This window comes from Herpailurus yagouaroundi, unplaced genomic scaffold (genome assembly GCF_014898765.1).
Source record: "Herpailurus yagouaroundi ecotype Mexico unplaced genomic scaffold, PumYag 221, whole genome shotgun sequence".
NCBI classification, from domain to species: Eukaryota; Metazoa; Chordata; class Mammalia; order Carnivora; family Felidae; genus Herpailurus; species Herpailurus yagouaroundi.
The window spans coordinates 300,441-324,097 of NW_024412452.1; the positions used below are offsets into that span (position 1 = coordinate 300,441).

The window sequence follows — 23,657 nt, forward strand, 5'->3', positions numbered from 1 at the left end:
AGAGCCGTCTCCCGTGGACTGTGGCTGGGGATCCACCTTGCTAGAGCCGTCTCCCGTGGACTGTGGCTGTGGATTCACCTTGCTAGAGCCGTCTCCCGAGGACTGCAGTTGAGACTTCTTGTTAGAGTTAACTCCCGTGGACTGTAGCTGCGGCTTCTCCTTGTTAGAGTCATCTTCTGTGGACTGCACCTGGGACTTCCCCTTGCTAGAGCCGTCTCCCGTAGCCTGAGGCTGCGACTGGCTAGAGTTTTCTAGCGGTAGGTCTACTGAAACAGAGAAACCAGTTGGCCCTGAAGAGAGGGAGGCCAAGAGAAGGGAGCCCTCAAAGCTAGATGAAACCGAGGCAACTGGCAAACGGGGGAGGTGGGTGATAGCAAGCGGAGGAGTGACTACGGCAGGGAAGTAGCGAGTTCAGAGAGCGACCCGGGGCGGTGAGGATGGTGGGCCTAGGGGTGAGAGTGGGATTATTTGGGGTGGGAGTGGGGGGGGTCTTACCCGCCACTACGACGCTCAGCAAGACCAACGCAACCAGGAACCGCATCCTGCACTAACTGTGCTTCCGCCCTCTACTGCTCTCGCGAGACCCGCGCGTGCGCGCTCTTAGTGCCCTTGGCTCCGCCCCTTCCTGCGTGCGTCTTCCGCCGCACGCTCAGGCGAAGGGAGGAGCTTACGAAAAGGCCGGTGTGTCTGGTGGTTCCTCCCTTACCCTGTGCTGTGGTCCAATTCTTCAGTGCAGGCATCTAACAGTCTCCTCCTTTTCCAGGTTTCTTCTCTGCATAGCAGCCGCTACAAACATCACTCTCCTTTTCCTTCTCTCCCCTTGTACTTCCGAGACGATACAGGTCGAACAGGAGCTCCCTGGTCCGCGGGTGATCCCATGGGAGTGACGTCACTGGGGTTCGGCCCCTCTTGGCTCCAACCTGTGTTCCCATTTTGAACTTCTCCCTTTCTCGTGGTTCTTTCGCTGTAGCACACAAACGTGCTGTACTCTGGTGTCTCCTATCTGGAAACAGACACCCATCCTGCCACCTTTGTAGCGGGAGTCTTCCCATCCCAGCTCCTCTCTTTCCCGACCCCACAGAAACTGCTCTCCGAGGTCCCCAGAGATCTTTTCCAAAAAATACATCCTTTTTCTGGTCATGGAAATTACTCATATTCACTGTAGAAAATTTAGTGAACCTGTAGAAATAGAAAACAAAATCGTTGTCCCACTTTCCAGGATAATCACTATTAAAGTTTTAGTGTATTTTCTGTCTTGCAAACATTTAATATTTTTGATTAGGTAATATATTCTAATGGTTCAGAAATCAAAATGGGATATTAAAAAAGAGGTATACAAAAAAAAAAAGAGGTATACATTAGAAAGTTCTTGCTCCCTACCATTCTACAGGTTACCACTTACCTTTGTTGTGTTCCCATCTAGCGTGAGTTTTTTTTAAACAAATACAAAAGCATTCATTTTCTTTTCTGTCTTAATTGGTGTATTTTTTTCTATGCATATCCATTTTCCTCCAAGTTGATATTATTGGGTAAATAGTTGTATCCCACTGTTTAAAGTGCTGTTGTTTATACATTAATTACCGCTTGAAATCCTTTTATAAACATTTGCCAGGCGAGCTAACTTAATGGAGCATGTAATCTAGTGGAGAATACAAATATTAATTATTTATGGAAATTGTGTGTGTGTGAGTATGCATTCTAAGAAATGCCAAGAAAGCAAAGTGCCGAAACTGTGATCTCTGTTGAGAAAGGGACTTTTGGGCTGAGAGCCAAAGAGTGTATTTCCCAGGTGAAGTTGAGGGGAAAAGGTGAGCTCTCCTGGCTGAGTGTACAGTGTGTGCAAAGGTCTGGAGGCAGGTGGGAACATGACATTTCGTGTAAGTCTTAAAGACGAGGACAGGATTGCCAGATAACAGACAATAAGGAACATGGCAGGTGATGAGGCTGGAGTAGAGCCAGATTAGGAGTAAATGATGTCCAGGACATAAGTCTTTGTGAGACACAAAAGTACATCAGAAAATATTCCAGTTAACTAAGGTTGAAATGTAATCCTACCAAAAAATACTACAACCACCAGGGGAAATAACACTGTAATAGTCTGTTGAGTACAATCTTTAGGTTATATGCCATGTAGTTCTAGTCAGTTGAAAGTCTTCAGAATTTCAAGGAACAGTACGTGGCATAAATATAGTTTTCAGGACCAAGTACTTTGTTATTTAAAAACTCTTTCACATGCTTCTCAATGTTTTCCTGTTGTAAGAAATCTCTCTCTCACACACTCATTACTGAGGAGAGAAAAAGAATCACAGAGAAGTGAGAAATCTTTTACCAAATTATTTCAGAAATGTGACTGTTCTGGCTAAAAGAAGTGAATTGATAAATGAACCTTTTTTTTTTTTTTTAAAGATTTTTTAAAAAAGTTTTTATTTAAGTAATCTACCCCTCCCCCCCTCAAAAATAAACATTGTTAAAAAAATAAAACTTACTACAGAGCTACAGTAATCAGGACAGTGTGGTACTGGCATAAAGACATACAGATGAGTTGGATAGAAGTCAATAGAGTCCAGAAATCAGCCTCTACATTTATGGTCAGCTGATTTCCAATAAGGGTGTGCTAAGACAGAAGTCTTTTCAACAAATAGAATAGTCTGGGAAAACTGTCTAATAAGCATGTGAAGAGATGCTCAACATTATTAGTATTACATACATATCAAAATCACACTGAAATGCCACTTCATACCTACCAGGATAGCTATAACAAACAAACAAAGAAAGAAAAACTGTGCTGGTAAGGATGTGGAGAAATTGGACCCTCATATATTGCTGGTTGGAATGTAAAATGGTGCAGCTGCTATGGAAAACAGTTTGGCAATTCCTCAAAAAGTTGACACAGAGTTAACCGTATGACCCAGCCATTCCACTCCTAGATATACACCCTAAAGAACTGAACACAGGGACTCAAACATACTCATATGTTTAAAGCAGTTCACAATAGCCAAAAGGTATAAAAAAAAACTCCATGTACTCATCAATAGATGAGCGGATAAACAATGGCTTGTATACATAATGGATTATTCAGCTGTAAAAGGGAATCAAATTTTGATACGTGCCACAATGTAGATGAATCTTGAAAGCATTGTGCTAAGTGAAATAAGCCAGACACAAAAGGACAAATATTAAATATTGTAGGATTCTATTTATAGGAGATACTGAGAATAGGAAAATTCATAAATAGAAAGTAGATTAGAGGTTCGTGAAGTCTGGGGGTCAGGGGGAGTTAATGTTTAATGAGTAGTTTGTGTTTTGGATGATGAAATAGTTCTGGAAATTGACAGTGGTTATGGTGCATGATGTTGTGAATGTACTTAACACCATTAAATTGTCCATTTAAAAAGTTAAAAAAGGGGCGCCTGGGTGGCTCAGTTGGTTAGGTGTCTGACTCTTGATTTCGGCTCGGGTCATGATCTCACAGTTCCTGGGTTGACCCCTGCGTCGGGCTCTGTGTGTGCTAACAGCTCAGAACCTAGAGCCTGCTTCGTATTCTGTGTCTCCTTCTCTTTCTGCCCCTTCCCCGCTCATGCTCTGTCTCTCTCTCTCAAAAATAAACATTAAATTTTTTTTAAGTTAAAATGGTAAATTTTATATTATATACATTTATAATTAAAAAAAAAAGCTATGTCTGAGTAGGGTAAAACAAAACAAAACAAAAAAACAAAAAACAAAAAAACCTGGCAAGTACTCAAAAAGGTAAAGGAAGACTTAAGTATTTTAGCAAAGCTCAAAAAAAATAAAAATAAAAAATAAAAAAGGAAACATATTTGGATACATGCTACAAAGTGGATGGCCTGGAGAACATTGATTTAAGTCGAATAAGCCAGGCACAAAAGGACGAATGTTTGATGATTCCACTTACATAGACTATTTGGAATAGGCAAATTCAAGGAAATTTGATGGAAAGTAGATTAGAGTTTACCAGGGGCTGGGGGGGGGGGCAGTGGGATGGAGGGAGGTTATTGCTTAATGGTTATGTAGATTCTGTTTGGGGTGATGAAGTTTTGCAAATAGTGTTGGTGGTGACACAACATTGTGAATGTAATGAGTGCCACTGAGTACATTTACAAATAGTTAAAATGGCAAATTTTTTTTTAATTAAAAATTTTTTAAAATACAAAACCACAGATTTTTAAAATGTTTGTTTATTTTATAAGAGAGACGGAGGGAGAGTGTGTGTGTGAGCAGGGGAGGAGCAGAGAGGGAGAATCCCAAGCAGGCTCTGGCACAGTCAGTCTGGACCTGATGCGGGGTTCAAACCCATGAACCGTGAGATCATGACCTGAGCTGAAATCAAGAGTTGATGCTTAACTGACGTGAGCCACCCAGGCACCCTTAAAATGGCAAATTTTATATTACATATGTTGTACCATCACAAGTAGAAAAGGGAATGAAGTACTGAGACATGCTACAACATGGATGACCCTTGAAAATCATAGGCTGAAAGAAGTCAATGAAAAAGGACCATGTGTTGTATGATCCCATTTATTATTTTTTTTAAAACTTTTATTTATTTATTTTTTTTATTTAAATTTTTTTTTTTTTTTGGGACAGAGAGAGACAGAGCATGAACGGGGGAGGGGCAGAGAGAGAGGGAGACACAGAATCGGAAACAGGCTCCAGGCTCCGAGCCATCAGCCCAGAGCCTGACGCGGGGCTCGAACTCACGGACCGCGAGATCGTGACCTGGCTGAAGTCGGATGCTTAACCGACTGCGCCACCCAGGCGCCCCAAAACTTTTATTTATTTAAGTGATCTCTACACCCAACATGGGGCCTGAACTCATGTCCCTGAGATCAGGAGGCACATGATCTTCTGACTGAGCCAGCCCCCCGTATGGTCCCATTTAAATGACATGTGCAGGGGTGCCTTGGTGGCTCAGTTAAGCATCGAACTGTTGATCTCGGCTCAGGTCATGATCTCACAGTTTGCAAGTTTGAGCTGTACATTGGGCTCTGTGTTGATGGCGTGGAGCCTGCTTGGGATTCTGTTTTTCCTTCTCTCTGTGCCTCACCGGCTTGTGCTCTCTCTCTCAATAAACAAGCTTAAAAAAAAAAAAAAATGACGTGTCCAGAGTAGACAAATAGAGACAGAAAATAGATTTGTGGTCGCCTGGGACTGTGGGGGTTGAAGGGAGGAATTAGGGATGTCTTCTAAAGGGTTTTCGGTTCCTTTTTGAGGCAGTGAAAATGTCCTAAAATTGACTGTGATGATGGATGCACAAGTTTGAACACACAAAACCCACTGAATTGTATACTTCAAATGGGTAAATCGCATGTTATGTGAATTAGAGCTCAATAAAGCTGTTAGACAAATTAATGGTGGTGTTAGGTACCATGCAAAATGACAAAGGCCCCCCTTATATCTTGGCAATTATAAGATAAATGAAAATAAAGATTCCTCTCTTTGGATCTCAGTTATTGATGCTGACTGGTCTCTGTACATTTGAGGCTGAACGTTGGGTTGCATTTTTCCGTCAGGCATGTTTTCATATTCTCCCCTCCCTGGGCCCCACAAAAATCCAGCACACGGCTTGGTATGAAGATGGGGGCTTGATTCAACAGAAGGACTAAAATACTCAGAAAAGGTCTTGCAACTGCAATTTTATTTTCTTTTGTGAAAATAAACAACTGGAAGTTTAAATTGCTCCAAAAAACCCCATAAAAACAAAAAGAAATACACACAGAAGAAGCATGTGAGGTGATGGGGGGAGGGAGGAGGGAGTTTCGACCTTTGGCAGATTGTGCTAGCACTGACCCAGGGGACAAGAGCCAGGCCTGGGGGCCAGGTCTCGTCTGCCACTCTGGGACCAGGAGAAGAGGTCTGGACTGGTGAGGGGGTGGCACAGAGACTTCTTCACCAAGGAAGTGGCAGGCACCTTGAATCCCTTTAAATGTGGGGGAAGAACCATTTCGGAGGACCTCTCTTCCCACCAAAAGCTGGAGGTTGTTGGGTTAGGGCCCACTGAGGAAAAAGGGATGCTGGTGGAGACAAATCAGGCAAAGGTGGCTTCTCACGTGATGACAGCCTTACCCTGGGCAGAGGACGGAGATGAAGGCAAGAACCCACGGAGCTGAGCAAAGGAGAAACACTTGGTGAGGGAAAAGAAAATGTCCAGGAGCGCCGTCTAGATGAAGAGGCAGCAGGCTAGAGGCCCAGCGATGGCCAACATGCGGACTGGGAAGGGAGGGGGGCACGTGGGAGCGATGAGAACAGTGAAAGAGGTAGAGAGAAGGGGGTCTTCTGCCCAGGCCCATCCACCACTGCACATACAGGAAGAATAACACGCTACTTTTCAGTTCTCTTTCTTTTAAAGATTTTTTTTTTTGTTTTGTTTTGTTTTGTTTTTTAAAAAAGCCTTAAGATCAGCTACTGGTTACATCTACAAAACGTAAAGTGCTGTTGTTACCAGTCACTTTACAGAACAGTCCAGAGTGGTCAAATATTGACCAATAAAGTTTCCTTTTTTTTTTTTTTTTTTTTTTTCCGTTGTTTCTTCTGAATCATTACTACTTGACGAGTCACTTGACGGCCTGCATAGGTCAGGGGGCAGCTCAGTGGGCAGACTTGGTAACCAAGGAAAGAGGCTGGGCCTGGAGGACAGGGAGGGCCTGGTGGGCATGGAGCGTGGTGGGGAAGGAGGGGGGGGAAGTCAGCAGAGCTGTGGGCAGGGACCCGAGGGGGAGGGGCCGGGAGAGGAGTGGGGGCTGGCTGCCCATCTGGCCAGAGGAGGTGGCTGTCGCCTTAGCGGACAGGAAGGCGGCCGAGTGTAGAGCCAGCTGGGCCCGGCTCTCCGGCTTGGTGGTGAGGGAGAGGGGCTGGGCTTGCTCCGAGTGGGTGGCAGCAGGGGCAGCAGGCGACGCCAAGGCCGCGGAGGGGGTGGCCGGGGAGTCGAGCATGCTGCCGTGGGAAGAGGCAGGGCTGTCACACGACTTCTCGGGGGGCAGGTACTGAACACATGGCTTCTTGCTCTTGGAGGCCAGAGCACCTACGGGGGAAAAAAGATACACGAAAGGCTGAGCAGCTAGTGGCTGTGGGTGAGGCAGAACACAAGGATGCCCAGTGGGAGGGGAGGGAGGGCCTGAAATTACATCTGAGGCTTTCAAGACCAGGAAGCTGCATTCAGGGACACCTGGAGCACGGAGAAGGGGCAACGTCAAAGTGACAAAGACCTCTTCACATCTGATAGCAGGGAAAACAGCTCGGTCTATCGCACCGTCACCTTCCTTGCCTAAATCTTACCACTGCGGGAGACAGATCTCCATTCAATGTGCCTTAAAATCTCTGCCTTAGGGTGCTATCGGAGAGGGCACAGCACCTGCTAAGCAGGGAGGTATACGGTGGGTTGGGCAGCACGTACACACTTTACTTATGTGTCCTCATACGTAAACGAATGTACAAATCATATAGACGAAAGAAAAGAAAGAGAAAGGGAGGAAGAAGAGAATAACGGCATGTTGGTACCAGCTGCTCTACACTTGTCCGGAGGTGTGCATGAGGTGGGGGCACAAGGTGAGGGGCATGACCTAAACGCCTGTCACCGCATGAGCATCTCCGTGCCAGGTGTGACCGCAGTGTGAAAAGACAGAGCACATCATTTTGGCACAAAGCGGTCCCCATACCAAGCAAACTCTTTCGGGGTTCGACCAACCAAACCTTGCAGGAAACCTGCTTCTATTGGATTCACAAATAGGTGGCATGTCGGTCTCTGCTGCGCCCCCTTCCCGACTGAATTCCAGAGGTCATTTCAAATATCTCCAATTTTTACCTTATACATTTATTTGAGAACCCTCAAATAAGATGCAACTCAACTGAACCGAATGCCTAGGCTTTGAAGTGGGAGAGTGCTGGGATCAAATCCTGCCTCCGCCATTTAACAAGTGGAATGACTGGGAAGATCCAACTTCTCTGAGCCTCTTAACCTGCCATCTCTAAAAAGGGGATAATAAGAACACTCACCTGGGTATGCAAGAGGCTCCCAAGAGGCAGAGGCCCTGAAAATGGCAGCTATTATGAAACAGCGCTGTCGCTGTACCCTTCAGAGAGCCAGGAACAACCCACAGGCAAGCGCGAGTGTGACGGCGGGAAGAAGAGCCAGCGCCCTCCTTAGGACTCACCCTCTGCCTCTTGGACTTGCTGCTGGGACTGTGTCTGTGACAGCTGCTTTTCCCTCTTCCTCTTCTTTTTCTTACCCTGAAAATTATGGCCAAAGAAAGGGGTAACCAGGGACAGCTCTTTAGGGGGACAGAACATACTGCCCATACTGCCCTTGACCCTGGGTGAGAAGCTGGGGGTGGAGGGGAGTCACTCAGGTCACACTCTCCACAGAAGCCTCTGAGGAGCCTTCCTGGAAGGTGCCTTCCCTTCCCCATTCGATTCTTCCCCCTCCAACCCAGTGTCCTGGCCTCCTTGGAAGGCCTCACCCTTCAGTGCCCTTGGGCACTGCTCCAGTGTGATTCTCGATCTTTTTTGAGGGGACTCAGGCCCCACTGAAAATCTAAGGCAGTTCTGAGGCCTCTCACCAGAAAGAAAAAAAAACAGCAAATAAGAACAGACATACAAAATCTGTCTTGTTTCGAAGAGTTATTAGAAATGCCAGCTGAGGTGGCTCAGTCGGTTGAGCGTTCAACTTTGGCTCAGGTCATGATCTCATGGCTCATGGGTTCGAGGCCCATGTCGGGCTTTGGGCTGACAGAACAGAGCCTGCTTTGGATTCTGTCTCCCTCTCTCTCTGCCCGTCCCCTGCTTGTACTCTCTCTTTTAAAAATAAACATTAGAAAAAAATGCCAGCTGAGGCTCATACATTGTTCTCCAAGCCCCAGGTTCAGAACCCTTGGCTGGTGACACCCTTGCCACCAGAGCCAGAACATAGCTCGCACTGCACCTTGACTTATGGACTCGAAGGCTGAATCCACCTCAAATGAGAGGGTACAGATTTACCTCGGTCCATAGGATGTCAACACCATGTCCTTGTTGACCTCCTGAGAATTAAAATGCCTTCCTTATTTCTAGAGCAATAGAGCCTTCTCCCTGGCCTTAAGTGTCCTCTATAAATGCAGCCACGTCCCCCTCCCCGCTTCCTCTCGCAGATGCTGCGTCGGGGCCCGAGGGGACACGTACGTAGTTGTCCCGGGCTGACCAGGTCGGGTAGAGCTGGGAGTGAAGTTGCCGCTCCTTCCGGGCCAGTTCATAGTACTTGGCCTGTTCTTCTCGGGACAAGTTGTGCCACTGCGGAGAGAGGGTCAGAGATGACGGGGAGCAGGAATGCGGGGGTCGCTGACCCGCACAGCCTGGAGGGAAACAGCGGATCCTACCTTTCTTCCCAGGATTTGGTTAATGGCCGCGCTCTCCTTCAGGGTGCACTCGGCCACCACCTTGGCCCTCATCTCCTTCATATATAACATGAAGGCATTAAGAGGCTTCTTCACGTGGGGTTTCTTTTCTTCTTCCTTTTTCACCGTGACTGGTGATTTCCTGGGGAGTCACAAAGCTGTCGGTTAGCAAGAGTCAGTGGTCACCCTGTCACCTGACCCGCAATCCATGCCCCTCACGAGTGCCCGCAGGGAGGAGGGATGACCGGCTGTCATCCATTCAAGTTGCCACGGCTGCTTACAGCCCCCGAGTGTCTTCCACAAGCAGCCCTCAGCCTTGGGATGACCTCAGGCCACAGTCTACGAAAGGCCCCTGAAGGAGCAGAGGAGCTGGTGAGACCCCCCCGTCACAGGTGATAGAGAGGAAAGGGGGCAGGGCGCTCTGGGCAGAAGCAAGAGGGAGTCTCCCCGCCATGAGGCGTGGACTTTGGCTGTCCTGCTGTCTTCATGGCTCAGTGGACACAGCACAGGCCTTGCTGGTAGTCTCAACTCCGCTGCCGGTCAGCTATGGACCTGGAGAAAATCCTCCCTTAAGGGCTCATGTTTTCATGCGTAAGGGAGAGGGGGAAGGAAGCCAAAAGCATTCTCAGGTCCTCTTTCAGCCTCTAAATCCTGTCTGTAAAACTCTCCTCACTGTGAGAAAAGATGTCTGAGAGGGTGGGGACACAGAGAGTCAAAGGGAGCAATTCCTAGGAGAAAGGGTATGGCTGAGGGAGGCTGCTGGCTGCCTGCTAAATGCCACCAGGGAGAAAAATAAATGGCATCTGCCGCTTGGAGACTGGCCACCGTCCCATCCAGGCTGCCTGATACTCACGCGCTCACGGCGGGGCTCAGGCTGGGGGGTGCTGGCTCCTGCTTGACAATGGGGGAGACGATGGCGGGGTGGGGAATCCCTGAGGTGGGCAGACCAGGATGGGCCGGAGCCACCATGTGAGGAGAGAACCGACTGGAAACCAGGCTGTGTATCAGGGGGGAAACAAGTGACAACACGAGGTTTCAGGCTGAATGCTTGTCACCCGGCAGAGGACCTGGTGGCTGCCTGCCTTTATGGCAGAGCTCGGTAAATACCTCTGCCACGGCAGACTTTGAGGAACGGAAGCCCATTCACTGACCTCGACAGAACCAGGTTTGGGAAACACCCAACAAACCTCCCCTTCCCACACAAACGCACAGGACTCCTGTATTTCGTACTGGACGCAGGTAGGATGAAAATCCAAAAGAAGGTGTGGCGGGTCAGAGGCCAGTGTCCGCAATGGGGAACCACACCATATGCCGTGGGTTCCACTTCCTTTGTGACCACAGGTACCATTGTCAGGTAGATCCGGCCCCTGGGACAGGAGCCCCCTTTGCTGTTCCCTCTCCTGACATCACTTCAGGAAACACTAATCATCTCCAGTCTCTGGCTTCAGTGCCACAAAGCCCAGCAGGTGGGGGGACGTGTGGGGATGCTGAGTACTAGGGCTTTGAAATTCTTCCCTTAGAGAGATGGGCAAAGAACGAGCCGAGTCTGTGGTCTGCATTCCGACCATACAGTATGTGTGAGGAGGCGCCTCGGCAAAGAGGGGTGGGGAGAAAAGGTGAGCCCGTGCCTCCCAGTTTAGGGCCAAGAGAAAGCTTTTCATGGTCACAAATGACAAGGACACGAGTAGAGGACCATTCTCTGCAAGGGAACTTCATGCTCACAGCCCCCAGTCCCGGGACTCACCTGGACATTGAGGCGTTCATGGCGAGGGCAGGGTAGGGGTGCCGGAAGCCACCAGGAGGAAGGGAGTACATGGGCTGTCCTTGCCTATAAGGGCCGGGAGCACGGAAATCTGGTCAGCATACTGGTTACAATGGGACTGTTCAGGACAGGGAAGGAGAGGGGGCTGGAAGAAAGGATGAAAGACAGAGGGCAGGAAGTAGGAAGTAAGAGTGGGGAGCTAGCTGCCCAAGGGAGAGAAGGGAGGTCTGAGCTGTGGGCTTTGATGAGAGAGCTCCACTGTGGGAGGTGGGGGTGCTGCACACAGATCCCAGAGCACGCTGGAGGTACAGGAGGCCGAGCACAGCATGAGGAAGAAGGAGGGTAAGAAAGTCTGCTAGTTTCCTTACTGCGGGACGAGCCAGCCGAGAGGATGAGGGATTTGTCCGACAGCTCCGGGAGACAGTGGGTAATATGGAGACAGCTCAGATGGGTGAGGGGGCCGGGGGATTCCTGCTTCAAAGAGACATGTGTCAGACTGTTCCCTGGCCCTACCAAAGCACCTTAAAATAACACCAAATGGGAAGTCCCTTGCCCCATGTCCCCAAGTGTGCTGGAGCACGGAAGGCCTTTCATTGTCCTTGCCTTCTGTCATCTCTCCAGCTCTGCTGGCTGGTGAGTCAAGGACATATTCAAGGAAGGCAGGACAAACACAGCCAGCTCTCTCTGGCTACATGGATCCCACCTATCAGCAGGAGTAATTTCCAGCTGCTTACATAGGAGTCATCCAAGAAAGGGGCCAGAAATCTTGGACTGAGAGACCCAAGACATTCTCCGGAGTCATCAGCTATCTACCCCTTTAGAAAACCTGCCTCATTCATGGAGAAGTAAACTTTGGATTTCTATTCCACTTTTGTCCTCCTCATTATTTGTAACTTACAGTAACTTTGATTTCCTTAAAGAGGGGTTCCAAAAATACTTTGAGCCACTGCAACTCTGGGAATTTGATGAAGCTATGTTTCCCTAAGATGGTCAGTTCTGGTGAGCAATTCAAAAAAAAGAGAAGAAAAGAAAAGAAAAAAGAAAAGAAAAATCCAGCTCGGCCTTACCTCTTTAAAGCTATACTTAGAAGTCTGGCTAGATTGGTAACTCTATTTGAAAATGTTCAGTGTAAGGCAAAGGTCTTGGTTTAGGAAGGCACAGCCTCCAGCTGGGCTAGAGTTCAAGGTCAGTGAAAAAGATTCCCACCCACCCCCACTTCCAGCTCATTGCACCCCAAAGTATTAAGAGAGTCTAAATAAAGTAAAGAATCTATGGCAGAAGAGTGCCATCTCCTTACTGTGGAGCCAGGCCCTGACACTGCCTCATAGAATTTCCTTTAATCCTCACAATGCCTCAATGATGCGGAAGGGACACAGGAGGTGTGGATGAAAACACTGAAAGGGCTAATGTCAGTAGGCAGGGTTATGGGCTCTTGGGAGTTGAAGACATGACCTGAACCCAGGGCTGCCGATTCCAGGGTCATTATGTTCCCTGAGAAGACAAGCCTGCCCCACTGGAGCTCTCTGCACAGGGGCCAGCCTGGGCGGCAGATGACTCACCTGTCTTTGGATCAATCTCTGGGGAGAGATGTGTGGGAGGGGAGCCAGGGGAGAAGTGGTCGTTGCTGTAGGTGATGAGGGGCGTCAACGGGTGCATGTGATGCGGGGGCTGAACAACAGGAACTTTATTAGACTGAAAGAGAGAAAAAGACTAGGCATAGTTACCAAGGAGACAGAGAATACAATCCGCTGTTATTTACTGTGTCCAATATGTGCCAGGTATTTTCCATGCAATAGCCCATCCAGCCCTCAGACAGCCCTGGAAAGAAAGTAGCAGTCTACACAGCAGGGACAGAACCAACAGAATTAGAGGAGGGATTACACTCACCTTCCCACATACCTACTCTTTAAAAAAACATATATTTACTCCATGTATGCTGTGCAGTACAAAATGCTATATATAGGTGATTGAGTTATCATCTGTGCTCTGTGTAATCTCAGTGAAGTTTAAAAGGTTAAACACACCCTTTCCAAATAAATTTCATAGAAATAGTAGCTCACAAGCTCAAGTCTGAGGCTGGGAAACAGACCAGTGGGGAATTGTCACCGTGAGACCTCATGGAATCAGCTGTCATGTTCAGGCTTTACAGACACAGTCCAAGAGCACTTAAAACAGGTCTCCCTGTAGCACTTCAAACACAGCTAACCTAATTACCACATTTCCTTGAAAACACCAGCAAATGCAAGAAGTACCATTATTTTATAGAACTGTTAAGAAGGAAAAAAACCACTGGCATGCCACTGACACATCCTGATTTCTGAGATTTAAAGTGGGAAAAACCTGTAAGTCCTAGAATTGGTGAACTGAATTAAATTATTAACCCAATCTGAGTTAACAATCAGGGTTTTATTATATAAAAAAAAAAAGAGCTACAATTTATTGAGCCCTTCACTACAAGCACAGGGCTAGGCAATACATCTATTCCTTATAACCTAGCAAAGAAGCTGTGATGACCCCATTCGAGGGATGAAGAAACAGCTCAGAAAGATTAAGTGGCTTAGCCATAGCCAAGGACACAGAGCTACTAAATGGCAGAACTGGATTCATGTCGGCCGTTTAGAGCTTTAACAAACCAGAGTGTTTTCTCTGGTCCTACCTGCCTCCCCAAGAGCCCAAACATATATCTGCCAGAAAGGACTGACATACATTTTCCTGCATAATAAGGTAAATTAATTACATACAAGTGGAGAAGAGATTTGCTCTGAAAAGAGATCTGCAATATGGAGGATGATCTGGAGGCAGCCCAAGGGCTACGTTTCCAAACTGCTGTCTTTCCATTTGAATTTTTCATTTCATAGACTCTGGGAGCCCTTTCTTTCTTTCTCACAGTGCCCATTTGGTGCTCCTAATGCAAATCTCGATCCGTATGTCTATATATCCGTGTGCTGACAGGTAGTCTTGCTCTATTTTCAGTAGGCTAAGCAGAGAGAAGAGGCAGAATACTGGAGCAAGGTCCCCAACCAGGAGAGTCCAGCTCCCAGACCCGCCTATGCGAGGCAGAGAGTTCAGACTGTTCATAACCCACACCACTAGGTGGCGCTGGCACATGACCAGGTGCTGTGGGTCTGGAACCACTTCCTATCACCTCTCAATCCCAGTGGGCTCAGTTGACTTTTACCTATAAATTCTAAAATCATTTCCTTACTTTTTTTCCTGTTCCCTGACTGGCTTTTGAAGGTATCTCTATGTACACGAACAAACAGCACGAATAAGAGTATAAGAATTATTTTAAGGTCAGATTTCTTGGAACCTTATGTATTTAAATGGTGCATTAGGGTTTCCTGGAAACAGCTTTGTCTAAAGGATGATTTTTTTGGTATCATAAAAGCAACAGAATGATTACTAAAGTAATAGTAAATGATAAAAGAATCACACAGAATGATTACAATTAAGAAAAAAATACATAAACGCTATGTTAAAAAAAAAAAAAAAAAACAAGAAACCCACCAAAATGTAAGCAGTAGGTATGTCTGAGTGGTGGAGTTATGGGTGATTTTGTTTTTCTTGTTTCTATTTCTGTATTTTCCAACTGTAATTACTGTCTATATAAAAAAGTACACTTATGATGAATCAAAAAAAAAAACAAACCCACAAATTGTATTATAAAGCATTTAGAAAACACAACCACACTAGCCTAATCCAGCCCCTATTATCATTTTGGTATATCTCCATTCATTTCTACTTTGTGTACATCTGGTTTTTTATTTACATTAATTTACATCATTTGTACCAATTTTTAAAAAATTTTTTGAATGTTTATTTTTGAGAGAGAGAGAGAGAGAGAGAGAGAACGAGTGGGGGAGAGGCAGAGAGAGAGGGAGACACAGAATCCGAAGCAGGCTCCAGGCTCTGAGCTGTCAGCACAGAGCCTGACGCGGGGCTTGAACTCAGACTGTGAGATCATGACCTGGCCACCCAGGTGCCCCACCAATTTTTTTTAATTAATGTTTTTTTCAGCTTTTCTGAGGTATAATTGACAAATAAAACTGAAATCTATTTGAAGTGTACAGTATGATTCTTTGATATATGTATTTATGGCCATCTAAAAATACTTAACAGTATTGTGAAATCCTGACTGCCTATGTACTGGTGAGCCTGACCTCACCAGAAGCTTGCAAACAGCACTGAATAGGTAGCAAAGTACAAAGCAGAGAAATGTGAGTTATATTAAAAAGGTAGGCATCCTCACTTAAATGCTCTGAAAGTTATTACTGGTTCCCATTAGGTGGCATCATTGTCCAGAAAATGGACTGGGAGGTGGTGGGTTCACAGAAAGAGAAAGGAGGGTAAACTTTTCCTTGATCAGTCTGGAAGATGTGGCCTCTGGGCCTGATAATTGAGAATTGCCTCCCCAGGGAAGGTTCTCCTTAGAGGCTACTGTTCCAGTAAAAGTTCCCACTCTTTTCTCCTCTCAGCCACCCTCAGTGGCAGGATGTCCACAGCATAAACTCAGGCCAAGTGTAGGAATATCAGGAACCACTCTGCACCACCCAATGGGAAACCTCAGTACAAATAACGCGCACAGGCGAAGCCATGGGGTTCACTTAGCACAGTAGCTGAGTCCAGATTTACCTGAGGAAGAGCATCTCACAGCCATTCAGAAGGACCTGAATCCTTCTGCAGTCACGTATACCCAACTCTTTTCCAGTTTAAGTCCTCCTCGAATGTTTTAATCTGTTTCTAGAGTTGGTCCAAGCCAAAGTTCCTTAAACTCCGGGTCCTTGAGGAAGCAATGCCTCCTCTCCCACCATTAAAGACTTAATTTCAAGTTTAAAGTAAAGCTAACGCCACACAGCTCTAGCACAGCCAGAGAGACCATCCCTCCACAAGGCCCCTCTCCTTCAACTGGTCATTGGAGACGTCCACAAAGCCTCCTGGCTCCTATTGTTCATTCACTATTGTCTTTTCTTCCTGATCTTGATTTCAGAGATCAAAAGGATAAGGTTTCTTAGATCAGGCAAAGATGAGTCTTGGCTTTGTGGTACCACTCATAAAGCAGCACAGACTGGCCAACAGACTGCCCAGGAAAGATACTGAGAGTTCCAATAGGTTGCTAACTGTATCTGATTTTATGTATTTAAAAACTCTAATCTATCTACATCCATTTGTCTGTTTACTGATGGAAACAACCTTCTCTGTGGGGGCTGGAACTGTGTTCAAGAGACTATGCCTAACCACAGGGCTCAGGGGGGTGGGGGGAAAGAAACTGGAATAATTGCTAAAATATCAGCCTATTCACAGCGTTGTAATGCCCGTAGGGAGGAAGAGGGTCTGAAGTGGTCATGAAGGCCAGAAGAGGACTGGTTTCTCCCAACGCAGGGCTATCTGCTGAGAACAGTCAACTGCCAAAGAAAGAGGATTTCCAAGGACTTGCTGGCCCCCGCTACAAAGTTCAGTGTTAACTCCAATTCTAACAGTGACAGACGATCAGCTGGGCCAGGGGTCTCTAAATTTTTTTTTGACCACACAACTTAATAAAAAGTGTCAGTTCTACCATGTTTTGTTTGTTTGCTTATTTGTTCCTTTGGTTTGTGTTCTTAGTAGTATTTTCAATCTAAGTTTATTGCAGGAATCTTTCAAAGCTACTTGTCCATTTCCTCATGGGTTATTTTACTTAAAACTAGGTAATTTGTGGGGCGCCTGGGAGGCTCAGTTCATTAAGCATTTGACTCTTGATCTCAGCTCAGGTCATGATCTCACAGTTTGTGAGTCGAGCCCCGTGTTGGGCTCTGCTGACAGCACGGAGCCTGCTTGGAATCCTCTCTTCCTCTCTCTCTGCCCCTACCCAACTCGTGCTCTCTCTCTCTCAAAATACATAAATAAACTTAAAAAAAAAAAAAAAACTCGGCAAATTGAAAATCGATGTAGCTGGGCTCAGGTGAACTGTCATTTGCTGAGAACCAACAAGTAGGTGAAGTTCATGCTATTGATCCCCCCTCACATTCCATACAGTAACGATGAACTTCTTCCTAATGATTTTAGTGACAGTGTTTTTACCTCTGACCTGTACCTCAATGGAACATCCTGTGTGTGCACAACTTTTTGGAGACAACTAACTGGATTCACTGCTCAAGCTTGGAGAGAGAACAACTTTCTTTGCATGTACCCTATTTCAGGCCCTAGGAACTCTTTCCTTAAATTCCTTACGTGTTTCTTTCCTAGCCCTATAGATGGGCATATCACTTAATAAAATCAGTATTCCCTCTCTCTGACGAGAACTCATCAAGCATTGGAAGACAAACACCTTGTTCTCTGAGGTCTTCTGTTTCCCTCATATGCCACAGTCTCTGGACTCCTCACTGTTTTCTGGCCACCTGTCTCTAAATTAGCCCCATGTCTTTCTTAAAATTAGTAAAATATCCCAAAGGGAGTTGGCCAGTTGGTAGTGCAGAAAATAAGATTGAAAGATTTATATATAATAGAACCGGGGCCACATAGGAACCTAATCAAAGTTGGTGGGGGGCGGAAAACCTCAATTCTCTCTCTGAGCGTGCGCGCGCGCGCGCACACACACACACACACACACACACACACACACACCTCTAACAAATACTACTTGAAAGGCAAAATGTAAGCTTTTTGCCATTCTGTCGTTGTATCCTATTAAGGGAAGGAAGTCTGAAGTTATGCGTCTCCTATATGGATTTTTCCTCTACTGAGATAAATGGAAATCCACACTTTTATGTATTGGGTAAATGTTTGTGGAGACTGTCTGTACCGTAGGCACTGAGTTGGGCAGCCAAAGGGCTGGAAGCTGATAGAGCAGAGACGGAAGAATCGGGGTCTCTGATGACATAGATGGATTGCTTAACTGCCTGGCTCTGCAGAAAACACTGATCACAACAATAAAAGCAGTAGGATAAATTCCTTTCTTGTTTCACTACCAAAAAAAAAAAAAAAAAAAAAAAGAGAGAGAGAAGAGGAACAAGTATTTATATTGTACCTACTATATGCCAGCAGTTGCTTGCTCTAGGTCTTGTGAATGCACTAGAGACTCATCTATTTAGGCAGAAATATCTATTCTCATGGTACTTATATTCTAATTGGAGAGATGGAATATAAGTAACATAAACCACGCAGTAATAGTGAGAAATGCTAAGGAGAAAAACTAAGTCAAGGGCAAAGGGAGTGTGGGTTGTGACGCAGGTTGAACAGGGAAAGCCTCAAGCAGAAAACGACTTTTGAATAAATACCTGAAGGAAGTGGGGTGCTAGATGTGTGGATAGACAGGGGAAGAGCATTTTGGCAGAAGGAACACCAGTGCAGTGGCTTTGAGGTGGGCAGTGTGCTCAGCATGTTTGAAGAACCACAGGGAGGCCAGTGGACTGGAGCAGAAAGAAGAAATGAGGACACGGGGCTCCATGTGACTGTATTAACAAATGCTTTCTGGGCTCCTCACCCGCGGGAAGCAGTTGTGCTGCAGGACAGAAGACGTAAAGATAAACCAAGAGTCTCTGTGGGGCAACGGGTGAGACCAGGTTTAGAGAACTGGAATGCGTTTCAGGTCCTTCTAAGCAGTGTCACATTTTTGAGGTCCTCGCAAAGTGGACTGTGCATAAAATTCTTGAGATAAATCTTTTTCCTTATCAAAACTCTCCTTCTCTGCCCTTGTGTTTGCTGGCATTGAAAATGGCAAAAGAGGGGCGCCTGGGTGGCTCAGTCGGTTAAGAATTCAACTCTTGATTTCGGCTCAGGTCATGATATCATGATTTGTGAGTTCGAGCCCCACATTGGGCTCTGCACTGACAGTGCGGAGCCTGCTTGGGATTCTCTCTCCCCACTCCCACCTCTCTCAAAACAAAACAAAAACAAAAACAAAAAAAAACCCAAAAACCAAACCAAGCCAAAAACAAACAAAAAACACAAAACAAACAAACAAAAACTTTAAAAAGAAAAAAAAAAGAAAACAACAAAAGAAACCCTTTATTTTTGTTTCTTTGGTACCGTTCTTTTTTCCTCCCCTGCACGTATGCTTGTAGGAAAAAAAGATTAAACCCTCACATTTCAAATCATTGTCAGGATGTACACAGGTGAATGTCCATTTTCATTTACTTTGGAGAATTCAGGTGAACTCTTCTGATCTATAAATTCAAGTGTTTATTTCTAAAGCCCGGCTTCACCTCTCTCACTGCCTTTTGTCGTTTTCATTGGCTCGGTCTCTTTTGCAGGAACACATCTGTTGACTGTTTTCGTAGCTTCTGTCCTCTACACCTTGTCATCTTTTCCAGAGTGTTTTCGGTGCACAGACTGGACTTGTCACAATGACTGCTCTGCTGCTCTATAGTAAGATTCATGAGCTGGGAGACAGAGTAAGAATCTCCCAAAGCTAACTTCTCCATAGCAGAAACTAGTAAAGGGATGGAGGCAGGTAATCCCCAATGACTGCCCAAACTAGAGGGTGAAAGTCTGATGAAAAACAGGACACGCACACGGCTGCAAAGCGTCTCCCTACAGAGAGTACTTATTAGTTACAAACGGAGAAAGAGCCACTTCACAGTGGAAACACACGGCAGACACCAACTTAACCGAATGATTAAAGCTGACATCTCCACTATGGGGACAGATGGACACCGGGAGCCTGCCCCCCCAATGTGAGGCACTGAGGAGGACACAACATCAGTGCAGTAGTGTTCTTGCTGAAGACACATGACTGGAGCCTAACCAGGAGAAAACAGACAAACCCTAGAGGGAGGACATTCTACAATAGCTGCTCAGTACTTCTCAAAAACATCAAGGTCAGGAAAGACAAAGGCTGAGGGACCCTGCTAGATAAAAGGAGACAAGGGACATGGCAGGTAAATGCCACGTGTGATCCTGGATTGGACTCTGGCCAGGGAAAAGCACATGGTTGTAATGGATACCATTGGGACATTTGCCAAAGTTTGAATATATACCATGGGTTAGAGAGTAATGTGAAATGTTCACTTCTTGGTTTTGATAACTGTACTGCAGTCATTGTAAGGCAATATCTTTGTTCTTAGGAGATACATCCCAAGTATCCAGGGATAAAGGGGCATAGTGTCTCCAACTTACTCTCAAATTGTTAAAAAAATCTGTACATATATGTACATGTGTATATATGCATGTACACACACACACACACACACACACACACACACACACACACACACACAAAGAGAGAGGGACAAAGCATGGGACAAAAATTTCTGAATCTGGATAAATGTATATGGGAGTTCCTACGGTGCCTGGGTGGTTTAGTAGGTTAAGTGTCCAACTCCTGATTTCGGCTCAGGTCATGATCTTGTGGTTTGTGAGTTTGGGCCCCACAGTGGGCTCTGTACTGACAGCTCAGAGCCTGCTTGGGATTCTCTCTCCCTCTCTCTTTGCCCCTCCCCTGCTTGCTCGCTCTCAAAATTAAAAAAAAAGAATATGGGAGTCCTTGTATTATTCTTGTAATATTTCTGAAAGTTTAAAATTATACCCAAATAAAGAATTAATACTGCACAATAAGAATTGAAATCAGTATTGGAGGCAAACCAAAGCAGCAACAAGCTATGTGGTGAGTTTTGAAGTATTTTGGGTCCACAGCAGGTATACCAGTAAGAATATGGAGAAACTATGCACAATTTAAAAAGGAAAACCTAGGGGCGCCTGGGTGGTTCAGTTGGTTGAGCGACCGACTTCGGCTCAGGTCACGATCTCACACTCTGTGAGTTTGAGCCCCGCATCGGGCTCTGTGCTGACAGCTCGGAGCCTGGAGCCTGCTTCAGATTCTGTGTCTCCCCCTCTCTCTGCGCCTCCCCTGCTCATGCTCTGTCACTCTCTGTCTCAAAAATAAATAAAAACATTAAAAAAAATTTTTTAAAGGGAAACCTCAATAATTTTTTTTGTTTATTCATTTTTGAGAGAGAGCACACGGGTGCAAGCGTGCAAGTGGGGGAGGGGCAGAGAGAGAGAGAGAGAGAGAGAGAGAGAGAGAGAGAGAGGAAGAGAAAGAATCCCAAGCAGGCTCCATAGTGTCAGTGCAGAACCCGATGTGAGACTTGATCTCATTAACTGTGAGATCATAACCTGAATAGAAATCAAGAGTCGGATGCTTAACGGACTGACCCAGCCAGGTGCCCCCTCGATAAATGTTTTAAATTGAGAACTGGCATGTTAAGCAAAGTCAGACTTCTCAGCTCGAAGGCGAAGCAGCGAGGCGGCTGTTCTTCAGAGGAGGGCTTCCAGGCACTGGCTTGACAATCCGACAGTTGCTTCTGAGAGCGGCCCAATATTTAATGGCAGAATGGGGAGCTTACTATTTATTTATTTATTTATTTATTTATTTATTTATTTAATTTATTTATTTTTTAAAATTTTTTTTTTCAACGTTTATTTATTTTTGGGACAGAGAGAGACAGAGCATGAACGGGGGAGGGGCAGAGAGAGAGGGAGACACAGAATCGGAAACAGGCTCCAGGCTCTGAGCCATCAGCCCAGAGCCCGACGCGGGGCTCGAACTCACGGATCGCGAGATCGTGACCTGGCTGAAGTCGGACGCTTAACCGACTGCGCCACCCAGGCGCCCCGGGAGCTTACTATTTAAAGGAAACATTTTGGTCATCTTCTAGAAAGCAAGTTACAGGTGCACGCGCACACACACACACACACACACACACACAAACACAGAAGAGAACGAAATGCTGTATAACAAAACATGTGTGGGTTGTGGGATTATGGGGCTCTTTCTGTGCACTTTGCATCTTCCCAAGTGTTTTACACAACACGGGCATTACGTTTATGGGTTCAAAAACAGATTCAGTTAAAAAAAAAAAAAAGTCCTGTAGGAGAAGAGGGAATGGAGCAAGAAGGAGAGAGGGCTTTAGAAGGGGTATCAACCTTTCCCCCATCACTTATTCTTCCATTCATTCACAAATGTTCTACAAGTACCTACTCTGTGTTAGGTGTTAACAATAAGCGCTGGGTGAATGAACGTGACCAAAGCAGGTGGGATTCCTATCTTCGAGTTGGTTATGTTCTGGAAGTGCATATATTTGTTTTGTGTGGCTGGGCACAGTGCTCCAGGGAGAGAAGAGGGAAAAGACGGGGGCCAGGCACATGGGGCCACGGTAACGGTCTGGGTAACAGTCTACGTGCAAGGAGATTACAGTGATCAGATATTACAAATCGTTACATAGAAAATATCACAGCTATTCGGTTTTTAGAGCTTGTTTTTAAGGCATAAAACCCAAGCAGTAATAACACTTAACTCCATCCCCACCCTGGCTCAGTTATGGCTTGTTTATACACATTTCCTTGACAGGCAGCTTTGACACGACTCACTAAATCTCTGCCAAGTACGCAGGCGGTTTCCTTCACTTGCCCTTCTCCCGGGGCCAACCTCATCTTAAAATATTCTGCTCGTGATTCTAAATGCAACTTCATAAGCAAGCGTCTTCAACTTTCTAATAAAAACACCAGTGTCCAAACCTCCACAACTACTTCCGGGAACCTCCAAGTTCTGCTTACGCCTCCAGCCTAGAGAAGCCGGCACCTAGCAAACTGGGGTTGTCTCTAGCTCCTTCCCTTTGGCCTCTGATTTGTGATTAGGGCAAGGATTCTCCATTCTGGCTGCCCCTTAGAACCTCCTGGGTGAACTTAAAAAACGAAGATACCAACACTGCCTCAGACCAATTAAATCATATCCTTGGGAGAGTAATTGTGAGATTCTATAAGCTCATTATCTCTCTTACCCTCGTGATCTGTCCACTTGAACTGGCACCTACTGCAGGCCCTCATCACCTTTTCATCTGCTAATTAAACAGTATTTTAATTGCTCTTTCCTTGTCTTAATAACAGCAACGGTAAGTGGGGGTGGCACCCGCAGTGAGCTGACAGTTACTGAGGGCTTACTTCGTGTCAGGCGCAATTCTAAAATCATTACAACGCACTGGTTCGTTTGCACACGACTCTTGAGATCGAGCCCTCTTCTATTCCCATTTTGTAGACGAGGAAACCAAAGCAATGAGAAATGAGGAAATGTGGCTAAAGCTGTACCGATAGGAAGAGGAGGAGCTGGGATTCACACCCACGGTGTTATACATTCTCTGGCACATAGATGGTCCCCCCCAGGTGTGTCAGGCTTTGCTCCCACACATACATGTATCTCAGAAGTTGGAATGAGACGCTCCAACTCGAAAATTGAGAAGGGGGGGGTCTTCTCCCAAACTGTAGGATTTCAGGTTAATGTTAAGGTTTTTGCCCATAAATTTTCCTTCCTTGAGCTTTTGAGGCCCGTTTATGCCTTTTTAAAATTTTTATTTTTTTATTAAAAAAAATTTTTTTTAACATTTATTTATTTTTGAGACAGAGAGAGACAGAGCATGAACAGGGGAGGGTCAGAGAGAGGGAGACACAGAATCTGAAACAGGCTCCAGGCTCTGAGCTGTCAGCACAGAGCCCGATGTGGGGCTCGAACTCACGGACCGCGAGATCATGACCTGAGCTGA

General features: G+C 45.9%; 2 protein-coding genes across 7 annotated transcripts in view; both read right to left on the reverse strand.

Annotated features, from left to right (window-relative positions):
- Nucleotides 1-1,069, reverse strand: part of TGOLN2 (trans-golgi network protein 2) — an 8,668-nt gene extending 7,599 nt beyond the window's left edge. For 2 of the 6 annotated variants that reach the window (XM_040458350.1, XM_040458349.1), the window contains exons 1-2: nt 496-1,069; nt 37-266 (exon numbers count right to left, since the gene is read on the reverse strand). In XM_040458350.1, coding sequence (XP_040314284.1) covers nt 37-266; nt 496-541 — 276 coding nt within the window. In that variant the 5' untranslated portion in view covers nt 542-1,069. Of the gene's footprint in view, nt 267-495 lie in introns of all 6 variants that reach the window. The other 4 variants (XM_040458347.1, XM_040458344.1, XM_040458345.1 and 1 more) reach the window with 4 other exon arrangements.
- A 4,567-nt stretch (nt 1,070-5,636) lies between these two features.
- Nucleotides 5,637-23,657, reverse strand: part of TCF7L1 (transcription factor 7 like 1) — a 159,673-nt gene continuing 141,652 nt past the window's right edge. The window contains exons 7-14 of the mRNA XM_040458304.1: nt 12,705-12,837; nt 11,514-11,619; nt 11,128-11,211; nt 10,237-10,380; nt 9,366-9,525; nt 9,172-9,279; nt 8,169-8,244; nt 5,637-7,039 (exon numbers count right to left, since the gene is read on the reverse strand). Coding sequence (XP_040314238.1) covers nt 6,606-7,039; nt 8,169-8,244; nt 9,172-9,279; nt 9,366-9,525; nt 10,237-10,380; nt 11,128-11,211; nt 11,514-11,619; nt 12,705-12,837 — 1,245 coding nt within the window. The 3' untranslated portion in view covers nt 5,637-6,605. The remainder of the gene's footprint in view (nt 7,040-8,168; nt 8,245-9,171; nt 9,280-9,365; nt 9,526-10,236; nt 10,381-11,127; nt 11,212-11,513; nt 11,620-12,704; nt 12,838-23,657) is intronic.